Consider the following 12426-nt stretch of genomic DNA (forward strand, 5'->3'; position numbering starts at 1 on the left):
AAAGTTGCAGTCTACTCAGCATATATAGATAAATATATACAATTATAAATGCATTATATACATTGCACAGAGCATTACACCACCGAACAGGAGCTTGAATTTTTAGCTGGTAGATATAATAATTTTAAGTATCTTGCTACTTTATATTGAACAATTGTGTGAATTACTGCCTGTGAAAGTTTCATGTTCTAGGAAAGCCGCCAAAAAAGCAGCTGCAGTGCTACATTTTTGACTCCAAACCAGGGCTTGAACCTTTGTACTCTTTCCCTCAGTCTTCTCACTATGCTGAACTGCAGCCTAGTTTTAACATTGTACCCCATGCCCACATGGGCTTGTTCGTGTGACACTTTACGAAATACTTGTCTGAACCACAACAACACTTTGCCCTACACCACTTTTGTAATCACATTCAGAAATAGGCTTATGATTTCTATGATAAAAACAGTTCTTCAGAAAGCCATATTAACAACTAACTTCTGTTCTTGCTAATCCTAAAAGAAAACCTACCAAACAAGCAAAAACCTACAAGATTATTCTGTACTCTGTGTACAGAAGTGTATTTTCACTTATTCAGAGATTTCTGTTCTTTATAAGAAGTTTGGTGTAACATCTTCAGCCTCTGAATGTTGGTGTTCAAATTTTCACAGCAAAGTTAATTTGGTCTTGTTGGTTTGTTTGTAAATTTATACAAGCACATACATGCACACTGAACACATTTAGAAAAGCAAAGACTGATGTATGAGGACGACACACAGGAAACAGGGGCTGTGGGAACCCTAACTTCAATGTTTTCTAATTTAAAATGTATTTTTGAACATAACTCCTTTAAATGAGCAGCCAAACTCCTGCAGTCAGCCTGCACAGTTCCCAGCCAGAGACTTGCATTTGTACAAGGACACTTAGGGCTTCCATGAGCAGGGAAGCAGCTGCCAGCAATGACAACCCCGTGCTGATAGTGCAGCCATATGCTTTCATTTTCACAAAGTGCTACTTTTACACCTCTTTTTGTGTATGCACATACATCCAGAGCCACACGCAAAGAAACGTGGGAGAAAACCTGTCCACTATTAACTTGAAAGGGTCCCATGAAACGTGTTCCTTCCTCCATTGTATTCTCTTCTGCAAGCAGACATTTGAAAAGGAAGAAGTGCCTATATTTCTTAATGAAGTAGTTTGTAGGAAGTTAACATCCTCAGCACATCAGCCAGAAAAAAAAATGATACACTGCGTTCACAGAAAAGTTTTTAGGATCTAAAGCAGATGGCAAAGTTAATTTGGTTAAGTACAACTTGAAAATGATTGCTCTAAGTTTTATTTATGTTAGTTGGTTAGATCACTTAAGACAGATCTGTACTTTCAGAGTAGAGGAAAAAAATACGTTAATTGTCTCTATCAGCATTATGTGGTTTCATCTGTAGGCCATCATGGCTACAGCAACCATACCCTATTAATTTCTTACAACATACAGTGACTTGTTTTAGACAGCAATGATTCTAGAAAAAAAATCCATACAAAAAACTGCTGACTTAACTCAGCTGTCTATAAACAATACTGGACTGTGCCATCAGCTTGCAATATTTCAAAATTTAACTCTGTTCTGCAGCATTTTGTCCTTCCACATTAACGTGATACCTTGACAGTGTAATGGTAATGCCTTTCTAGCCCCATTACTTCCCTCTGCTACAGCAGCCACTCCCTGATTTTTACATTATCCTGCCTTCCTAAAAAGACACAGGCCTTTTCTCAGTATCAAGGGTAAAACACTGATTGCTTAACTTTCCCTTGGAACACTATAACCAGTTCTTGCCACCTATGTGAGAAAATGATCAGTTTGGTTAGTGCGAAATCAGAGAAACTCCAGTTTTACACTGGCTTTAATGAGATGGGAATTTGATCTATAAAGCAATTTGCTGAGATCTGCTGCATGAGAGAAGAAAAGCTCAAGGAGATGAAACTTTATCAGGCTGTTTAGTGCTCCCCACCTGCCGGCCAGTCCCCTGAGGAGGTGGCTGGTACCATGCAGGGCCTGACACCCAGCCTTTGGCACGTCTCACACTGGGACAGAGCGGCCAGCTGAAAGGACAGTGTGGCCTGGACTTGCAGGACAGTGTCAGAGAGCAGAGCGGCCCTGTCAGAGCGGGGGAAGGTGTTAAAGGTAAGGAAGGGATCTCGGAGGGGGGACTCAGCCACCTAAGCTGCCTGCACCTTGTAGCTCTCCACACTGCTCCGAAGCTGTGTGGAACAAACAGCCCTGCAGCATCGGGAACGAGGGTTGAGTGCAAGGAGGAGCAACTTCACTCATCAAATTCCTTTCCTAACTATTCCAAGCTGGCTGCCTTTTCCTACCATAGCTAACTTTTTCTAGAGCTGACCTTAAAGCAACCTCCCCAAAACAGACATTTTAGACAAAAACACACAATGCCTACCACTACAGTTCCAAAATCAGCTATTACCAGACTGTTTACTCCACCATAGCAATTTCCAACTTTTTTTACTTTGTGGCTGCCACCTTTTCCTCCACTCACCCGCAAGTCTTACAAACCCCTGTCTCCTCAAAACTCCACTGTAATGTCTAAACCTTTGGCTTCACTTCTGTCTCCTTGATCTCCTAAAGAAAGTAGAAGAGTTTGTCAGCTAAAATTTTTTGCTGCTTCTCAATCTTTTCTCCCTACTATCTGGAATTTATTGGTCAAGAGCATAATCAGCAGTAAGATGGAATGGCTAAATGATCAGGGATGTAATTGCCAGTGATTTGGGATAGATGGTGGTTCTTTAATTAACATTCTGTAAGATTTCAGACAAGATGCATTTCTGAACCTTGTTTTTTCAGCAAATTGAATATATCTAAGGATTGGTTACACCCTTATTTATTATTCATTGGTTTCTAAAATTCTGTTTTCAATAGAAGCAGGAATGCAAGCTCTGGGCTTAAAACCTGCACAGATCCAGGTCTGAGCAAACTGATTTGTCTTCTACACGTAATACAAGATTGCCCCCAGAAAAGGTACTTTGTAATGGCTTAAACAAGGAGCTCTTGCAGCTGTGTGTGTCAGGGCAGTGGGAAACGTGTGCTACCTGAGAACTCCATCCAGGTGTAGCTGTAGTGCTCCACCATGCCCAGGACAAACACGGGTTTGGAGGCACAAACTGAAGCTGGCTCTTGGTCTGAGGCTTCACAAGTCACAGCAAGAGACAGTTGGTCAAATGCCTCCTGGTCTAGACAAGAGATTTCCTCATGCGAAACAGCTAAGTGATGAGACATTTCTAATTGGCTTCAGGGGATCAGGAGAAAGTTCACAATCACATCAAACTATCTGGAAATGTTCATTTATGTAGGAATATGCTGGGTTTATTGCATGATCTGTTTAATCTTCTAAGAATTTCCATGTAATATATTCTGCTTTCTCAGTCACACCAGCTAGAAATCTGTCCAAGTTTAACCTGAAGTTAATTACTCTGAAAATACTTCACTTTCTTCCTAATTTTCTCTTTTAGTAGGTATAGTTTTCTATAATTTCTATAATTAGCAGGTGACTAATATTTGAACACAAAATCCTCAAAAATTTGGTATGTTTTAATGATCTCTTTTGATCAACAGTGTGCAAGAGTACAATTTTTCTTGACAGGGACTTAGAGGAATTACATATTTGATTCTTTTACTTTGACAAAACTCAGTCTCATGAATTATCTTGTACAGACTCACAATGCAGTATCTGTGCCTGCAAACCAAATTCACACTGTTTCAGGATGTCCCTAGGTTTACTTAGGCTTTTGTATTTTCACTTGTTGTAGAATTAGTCTACAAGTGCCAATGGCTGCAAATACCGCAGAACATGGCTGGTTTTGTTCAGATCTGTGCCTCTCTCACCCTGCAGGAATACAGGATTTCAAGCTTTGAGCAGAGGCTGATGAACGAAATAGAATTTCGCCTTGAACGGACACCAGTGGATGAATCAGACGATGAAGTCCAACACGAGGAAATCCCTACAGGCAAATACATAGCTCCCATCTTTGATAAGAGACTCAAGCATTTTCGGGTAATGGAAGGATCCCCTATTACATTCACCTGCAAAATAGTTGGAATACCTGTTCCCAAGGTATGTCATTCTCACTGTAACTGGTAAAGGAACAAAACCCAACTACTCACTATTTTCTGTACATCCCTCCTAAACACATGGCTCTGTGGAGAGAGCTCCCAAACTAATAATTTCCCCCACCTTTCTAAAATAACAGTATCTGCCCCTGAGCATGCATCAGGCCTTGAGGTACAGCCACCTGACTCCAGGAGACACAGAAATGCACAACCCCCAGAACTTCTCAGAAATATGAGAACTGATCTAACCAGTAGCGTGCCTAGAGCCAAGAAAAGAGAACCTGACAGGCCCAGCTATGATATGCAGCTTCTTGAGTTCAACCTGCAATCATTCTGTTTCACATTATAACTGACCTGCAAAGTTTATAATTTTCTAAAATTTTATTAGCTATCACTCAACTTACATTATTTTTCTAGTCACTGTTAAGTCATGGGGGCATGTCTGATCACTACAGGTCTACTGGTTCAAGGATGGCAAGCAGATTTCAAAGAAAAACACACATTTCAAAATGAACAGAGAAGGAGATGGAACATGTTCTTTACATATTGAAACTGCTACTAACGATGATGATGGCAACTATACGATTATGGCTGCAAACCCACAAGTAAGCTGTTGTTTTTTCTTTTACAAAAATGCTTGTTTCATCTTTTTCTAATTTACGTTAACAGGAACACAAATTAGGCCACATACTTTGACATCAAGTGGTGACTATATCACAAATCAGATTCTTCAGAGCATAGGAGAGGAGACTCACTATGTAAACACAACTGATGAAACTACTCCCCTATTAGGCATACAGTTTAAATCATTACGGACATTTTTTCACATTAATAACTCCTGCCCTATCTCCTTCCCACTCTCAGATGCTGACAGGTACGAGATGATGTGGCGACAAGACAGACATGATGTTTCAGGCAGAAAGAATAGAGCAGGGAGAAACAAATAGCTACATCAAATTTGGAACTGTTAGCAAACACAATTTGTGTGTGGATCTGCAAATAGTCTCACTCCCTTACACCGTTCTCCTTGACCTCGTGTGCTAGCTTAGCTGTTTATTTAGAAGTACGTCCATCAGGCAACTTCTTCCAGTTTAAATGTTTCTCTTTTTTTAAATTCTATTTCTTTTCAGTTTCTTTATGACTGCATTTTAAAGTATGCCAGTACAAAGGTACTAGCAGACAGTACCTGTGGCAGGAATAAACAAGCAGGGACAGGCAGCACTGCTAAATGCATTGCCACAGCTGCAGGCTAACAGCATTTGCTTTAGGAAAATAGTATTTTCACTATAGTTCAGCTACTTTATAAAAATAAATCCTAATGCTTGAACACTTACAAATGCATTGTAAGTGTTCAATATTTATACTTTAAAATGAAATGAGCTATTAACCAACTATTAATTCTGTTTCCACTGTGATTTGCAGGGCAGGATCAGTTGTTCAGGACACCTGATGGTTCAGAGTGTCCCTTTTCGAGGACGAATATCAACAACTCAGCCTCACAGGTGAAAGAAAAAAGTCCTGCAGACCTGCTTTATGCTTTTTAATGAAGGCAACCAAAATAACCACTGCACTCACTGAACTTCAGTTCTCAATCATGAAATGGAAATAACAGCAGCAGTTCCCTCCCAACAGGTCGCTTCTATGTTTTTGAAGGTCATCCTCAAATACAGGGAAGTTTTAACTATGATTTCATGTACTTGTTGTAGAGGAGCTAAAGGCAAGGGATGGAGTAGCAAAATGAAAAAGAAAGCAAAGGCCAGCTTGGGAATCTAAGGATATTACATGATATAGTTAACTCAATAATCTTTCTAAATGGAAAATATGCAATAATTAAATTACAATCAGTCCATTTCTTTCTTCCCTTTTATGTAACTCAAGCTATCTCTCCATCCTTTTCCCCAATTTCTTCCCCTTTTTTAAGCATTAGGAAAAAAAAATTTGACTTCCAAACACCCACAGGTGATTTTTGTGTTGCAGAACACGGCCGCGGGTGCCAGAAGGAGACAAAGAGGCAGTTCAAGAACGCTTTTTCAGGCCATACTTTCTACAGGCTCCGGGTGACATGGTGGCACATGAAGGGCGACTTTGTAGGTTGGATTGTAAGGTATTCATTGGTTCCTCTGTTCACTCTCACTTTCCCTACCTCTGTACATGTAGTGTTATGTGTTTTCATGTTCTTTATTGCATGTATGAACATTTTCCATTCAAGTTTTAATGCTTCATTTATAAAACTATTTCTTAATGCCATTGTCTCTGAGCTGATTCCAGGGATTTCTTTTGAACAAATGCTCTATGGGATGAAGAACACAGAAAACAAAACCCAGAAACAGAAGGCTCACTTACAAGGTTGTTCAAATTACTAGATATGTACACTGTGTCCTTTACCAGTATGAACTCCAGAAGTTCTGCTCCATTATCGAACATAATCCAGAATAGCACAAAACCACCATGAGAAAGAGGATTCAGCACGTTGCTTTGTGTTCAAACAAATGTTCCCATTGTATCGGACTGAATTACTGAAGATTAATACTCCCTGAAAAGAGGGAACTGAGCCCAATTCATTTTATGCCTCCCCAGCATGCACACAGGCAGAAACATCCCCATTTACTGATTGAAATCCTGACATGAAAGAGTAGTCAGAGGTTAGAGTACACATAGCAAACATCCTGTTATTGAACACCTTTAAGAGAATCAGCTGCTCCAACATATTCTGGTAGCCCCTCTGTGCCCCTGCAGTGCAGCAAAGGTGGCAGTGCTGACACTGACCTCTACCCTGCAGAGGGTAGAAGTTCTGAGGCACAAGTTAATGCCCTGAAGATGAGCAAGACTCATTACTACTTAATTTACGATGTAAAGTTTACTACGAGCATGCCAAAGAATTTGGTTATTCCTAGCTCTGCTATCCTGGCAGAGCATGTCTGGCATTGCACAAACCTGGGAGAGAGCAGTCCTCACTCAGGCAAGTACCACTTCCCTCTTTCTCTGCTTTGTAAAATATTGTTTGGAAAGCAGTATTTTAGACATGAGTAAGTACTGCTACCTATTGAAAAGATTTTTAATACTATAATACAGTCTAATAGCCTTTCAAAAAATACTTAATTTCTAGTTTTCTAAAGCACACAAGGTTGACAGCTATGAAGTATTATATCATTCTTCATCAAATTTTTAAAAATATGAAGTAATTTGTACAGAACATTTTTTCATCTTTGCTAAACTCTGTAGTATTTTAGATCCAGGAATTTGATTTATATTCAGCACCCTAAAAAAAAAAAAAAAAAAAAGGAAAACTAGCAGAACTAGCAGATTATTAGGAGTCTTTTGCGAATCTCATATTCTAATTTCATATCTCATAAAGTAAGTTCCTTCCTTTCTAAGAAAAATGTAGATATTTCATGTATTTTAAAATCTTTTTCTTTGTTTGTTTTCTGTTTTTCTCCCTTTTGGAAGTAGTCAGCAGAGAAACAAAAACTGAGAAATAATTTTTTAAAAAAATCATTCTGGTCTAGATTTTGACATGATTCAGCTGGCATTTGTAAAAAGGCCTGGCTCTGAATTTACTAGCCTCTCCTGTCAGTTGGACATTTGTCTCAAGCTGTTTTCCTGTCTCTTAGGTGAGTGGGTTACCAACTCCAGACCTGACGTGGCTCCTGAATGGCAAACCTGTGCTCCCAGATGGCAGACACAAGATGCTGGTCAGAGAGACTGGAGTTCACTCTCTGCTCATCGATCCTCTCTCCCAAAGTGATGCCGGAACTTACACTTGCCTTGCCACTAACAAAACAGGACAAAATTCATTTAGTCTGGAGCTCACTGTTGTAGGTAAGAAGCACTGAAAAACTAGTCTCAGTGATGAAGTTATCTGTATGCAAACTAACCTTACATAGTTTCCCTACAGACAAGTATAAATAAATAGTTAATGCACTGAGAGCAAGAGAATCCAACAGCTATAGATACAGATATGAAAATTTTATATGTATTTTCCCCTCCTCAGCTGATGGAGGGAAATACACCTGGGCTCAGTTGACTAGTGCACTCCTGTTACTAAGAGAGGGCCATAAGACTTCTGCCTCATTACCACGCTACCTCTCGTCTGGGCAAAATGACATTCTTAATTTTCTCCCCAGAAAATGCTTAGAGTTTGAATTAATAATATATTAATTGAGATATCCTAGATTTCAGCCCAAATTTTATTGGTTTAAAAATGTTTTTAAATAGAAAAATTTAAATCTGAATACTGCTCTTTAATAAAGCCTTAAAAGATGTGAGATATTGAAATTTATAGATCTGGCATTAACTTCCTGCAGTGGTAGTATGTTTAGAACCATTAGACATGCATGTATTCATTTATGAACTTCAGTTCTGCCTATTATTTACTTTATGTTCCCTTACAGAAGCTATGTCATGGCATTTCACTTCCCTTCCAATATCTCACTAAAAATTCACAACCTATTTTGGTATCACAAGAATAATTTTTATTGTGTTCTTCCACACTGTTCAGAGAGAAAGAAAGAATAAAATATCTGTTGTTCAATAATTCTTCTTCCAGCAAAGGAAGTAAAAAGAGCCCCCATGTTTCTGGAAAAGCTTCAGAACTGTGGTGTTCCAGAAGGGTACCCCGTCAGATTAGAGTGCAGAGTTGTGGGAATGCCACCTCCTGTATTTTACTGGAAGAAAGATAATGAGACCATCCCATCAAACAGAGAGAGGATGAGGTACTGTACCATAACACCCACGCCTGAAGTTTCTTGTGGCTGGACCAACTGCTTCCATGAAAACCTGTGCGATAAGTACAGATGGTGGTGCTTTAAAAACAACTTCTTTCACCCACATAAAGCAGTAAAAAGCCTGCTTCCTTGTGGGGTGAACAGTGGCTGTTTCCTTGGTTCAGAACAAAGGCATGATGCACCACTGCTTCAGAGTGGGGCCAGAGCTTGCAGGTCATGGGCATATGAATCTCCTTATCAAACATACTCTGATGTGGTATTTTAATGCATTTGAGCACCTTATTCTCTCTACGCTATTTTTTCCCCAGTTTAGTTCCAACTAGGTATGAGTTCAAACTCAGAACAGTTTCAGTGGCCCAGAGCACAGGATAATAGAGAGTTCATCATATTGGATAGAGAAGCTGATAACAAAGTTGGTCACAAACAAGGCAAAGACTTTGATCCATGCTTACAAAATACAACAATGTTCAGGTTCAGCTCTCACTGTCAAATCCCTCACTATTTTTTAAGTTTATCAAAACAAAAGCTGATAAAATAATATGCTTGTCTGTAATTAATGATAAATTAATTGGGGTTTTTTTTTAAGATTTCTACTTCAGCATAAATCTGATTTTTAATATTTTATTTCACTTGGCTCCAACTAATGATTTGATGCAGTCACTGGATCTCTGAGATCAGCTTCAAGAAGTACCCACAGCTTCACACACACTCCTGCAGGCTATCAGTAAAGAACTGGCTCTGCAGCAGCACCTGTTAGGGATGCACACCTATCACAAGGGAAAGCATTCTTGGGAAACTCTTGCAGTGATTGCCCTGTCCCGACCCAGAGACTCCTGTCCCTCTCCAAAAACCCCACCTGATTCTGACCTTCTACAGCCTGTAGTCTATATGGTTTGGGCCCAGTCCTATTTAATATCTTTATAGATGATCTGGAGGAAGGGATTGAGTCTACCATTAGCAAATTAATGGATTACACCAAATAGGTGTTCCCCTTTCGTAGGGATTGTTGTTATATACATGCAAACACTGTAGTTACTGGAAAATGAACAACTGTGCCACATTTCCACTTGTTTCACAAAAGGTTAGAAAACAAGTTTTTGCTTCAGCTCATCAAAGGAATGATTAAGGAAAACCTCCCACACCCCACAACGCCAGGACCAAGCATCAGGGTTGTAATAGCTCTGCTATTTCAGACAGCTGAGACCAGACTTCCCCAAAGGCTTCCAGTGGCTCTGCACAGAGCCATGGGCAGCCTCATCCCCATTTGTCCCTATCCTGCCTCACTGTTGCCTTCCTGCCTGAAGCCAAGAGACATTTTTGTATCACAATAAGGACACACACCAGCTCCTATACTACTGCACCCCCAGCAAAAGGCAAACTGTGCAGTGCGGGGAGCAAAGAGTGAATGCGCTCCCTTTTTAATTTGTGCTGTTGGAAGCACAAAATGTCCTCTTGTCCTGAAAGTCTGTGGTTTCATTCCAGTTCATAAGGAAATAAAACCTCAAATTTCAGAATATCCTGAAACTTCAAGTGTTCTGAAGTGCTCATCTCGCACCTCTTCCTTTATAATGAGAGAAACACTTGGGTTGATAAAAAGGACCAGCCTCAGCCTAGAGAGCAGAGGAGTCTCAGTTCTGTTATACATTACTGAAAGGTTTTTCCTGGAAAGTGCAGCCACAAAGTCTTAGATCACTGGAGAGCAAAGGAAGTGGAGGGAACAGTGAAGTAGGTTTCTTTTAGAGTGTTGGCTAAGCAAATCTTTTTGATTTTCTCACTTGGTCATTTTCTCATGGAAAAGGGTGCCCCAAGAAAGTTCCTGACTGCCTCTGGTTGCTGTTGTGAAAAATATCCCAACTTTGTACTTGGCTCTTGGTATTTTGTTATGTTCTTGTTCCAGCTTCTGAACTAGGAAAAAATACAGTACGATTGTGCAGCAGCTGTGCATGGGTTTAGTTCATTAGTATTCAGTAAATAGTGCTAATATTAACATATCCAGAGCAACAATTCAGCTCCCACTGTAACACCATGGCTGTGCAAAACTGAGAGGAGCCAGAACAGATCTGAGATTTTCTGGTCATTGTTTGAGGTCACACTGAAAGCAAATCTATTGACTATAGGTGTCTCAGACTGCTACCTCTTTGAGAATAGAAATGACAACGTATCTGTTTCAAATTTAATACACATATTTTAAAATATGAAAACTGATATGGTCTCGAGAAATACTAATTCCCAAACACTTGTTTTCCCAGCATGCATCAAGATACAACAGGGTATGTCTGCCTCCTGATCCAGCCTGCCAAGAAAGCAGATGCTGGCTGGTACACCTTGTCTGCAAAGAACGAAGCTGGCATTGTCTCCTGTACTGCTCGACTTGACATATACGGTAGGGATTGCCTGGGAAATAAAACAAACCCCCAACTAGTTCTTAGTCTGGGTTTGACATGGATTAGAAATCAGTGTCACAGCATGGCCACAGCTTAATAAGGCCCCAGAAGAGATATAATGATACAGCAAAATGGCTAAACCAGCTCTGCTGCATCAGTGTAAAGGAGGGTAAGGAAAAAAAGCCGAAGGAGGAGCCTTGCACAATATTCTCTACTTCCATTTTCCACCTTCCAGAATCCCTAGACACATAAGCATATATTTTCGAGTTGAACCTTAACTCCACTGCCTCTGACCTGATGGAGCAATAAATTGCACACAAAAAAGTGGAACCCTTCTTCCACAGAGCACAGGGGGTGCAAACCAAGCCCAGCTGATGGGGGTTACTTTACATCCAATACATTTGTCTAGGACTCAGAAGGCCCCAGCGCACTTCAAGAACTACAGCACATCATTTAACTGTTATCTCTACAAGACAGAATAGACAAAGCAGAGTATTTTGATCACTTAAGCAGCATAATTAAACACAAAACATGTTCCACAAACTGGTTGGATTAGAACCAGACCCTCAAAAGAAATAACAAAAACCCCATGTTTTCAAACTCATATTTCTCATTTGTTTTTAAACCCCACCTAATTATCAGAAGTAAGTCACCAGTGCATCTCTGTCAGCCTCCTGCCACCTTGTGGTGATATGGGCAATAGTAATGGAAGAATCGAGGGCTGGGGAGAGGCTGATTCAAGAAAGGTGATACAAAATTTTAAAATTCCTTAGATATCTAAATGTTGAAAGACATAAATTTTCAAATGAAATACTCAAGGCACAAACAGGAAAAATATAGAAATCAAGAAATGCTTCCCAATTCCAGCCACATTTTCTAAAATACACAGCTCACACCCCAAAGTGAGTGACAGAAGTCATTTTTCTTTGTGCTATTTTGAATGGGTTGGGTCGAGAGATTGAAGGTGTGGTCTGATATTTGCAATTCAGCGTGCAAAGAAAAATAATAATGAGTAAATAATGAGTTCAAGTAGAAACACATTGGGTGCTGCAAGAAAAAAAGGAGGCTCTTTTAAAAATATTTCCAGAGAAGGTCAAAATTCAGCATGGAAAGACATTTCTTATCAATGCTTAACATCTAGATTGTAGTCTCCCACACTAAGTTACCTCAAAGCATTGGAGCCTGAAGTTGACTTCCATTTTCATACCCTTTCATTTGAACTGCT

The 12426-nt window shown here is 39.8% G+C and overlaps 1 protein-coding gene across 2 annotated transcripts in view; it reads left to right on the forward strand.

Annotated features, from left to right (window-relative positions):
* Positions 1-12426, forward strand: part of MYPN (myopalladin) — a 72480-nt gene that overhangs the window by 53305 nt on the left and 6749 nt on the right. For both annotated transcript variants that reach the window (XM_048311919.1, XM_048311918.1), the window contains exons 13-19: positions 3876-4097; positions 4549-4698; positions 5516-5595; positions 6071-6197; positions 7705-7912; positions 8640-8805; positions 11067-11200. In XM_048311919.1, coding sequence (XP_048167876.1) covers positions 3876-4097; positions 4549-4698; positions 5516-5595; positions 6071-6197; positions 7705-7912; positions 8640-8805; positions 11067-11200 — 1087 coding nt within the window. The remainder of the gene's footprint in view (positions 1-3875; positions 4098-4548; positions 4699-5515; positions 5596-6070; positions 6198-7704; positions 7913-8639; positions 8806-11066; positions 11201-12426) is intronic.

Source organism: Corvus hawaiiensis, chromosome 8, assembly GCF_020740725.1.
Source record: "Corvus hawaiiensis isolate bCorHaw1 chromosome 8, bCorHaw1.pri.cur, whole genome shotgun sequence".
NCBI classification, from domain to species: Eukaryota; Metazoa; Chordata; class Aves; order Passeriformes; family Corvidae; genus Corvus; species Corvus hawaiiensis.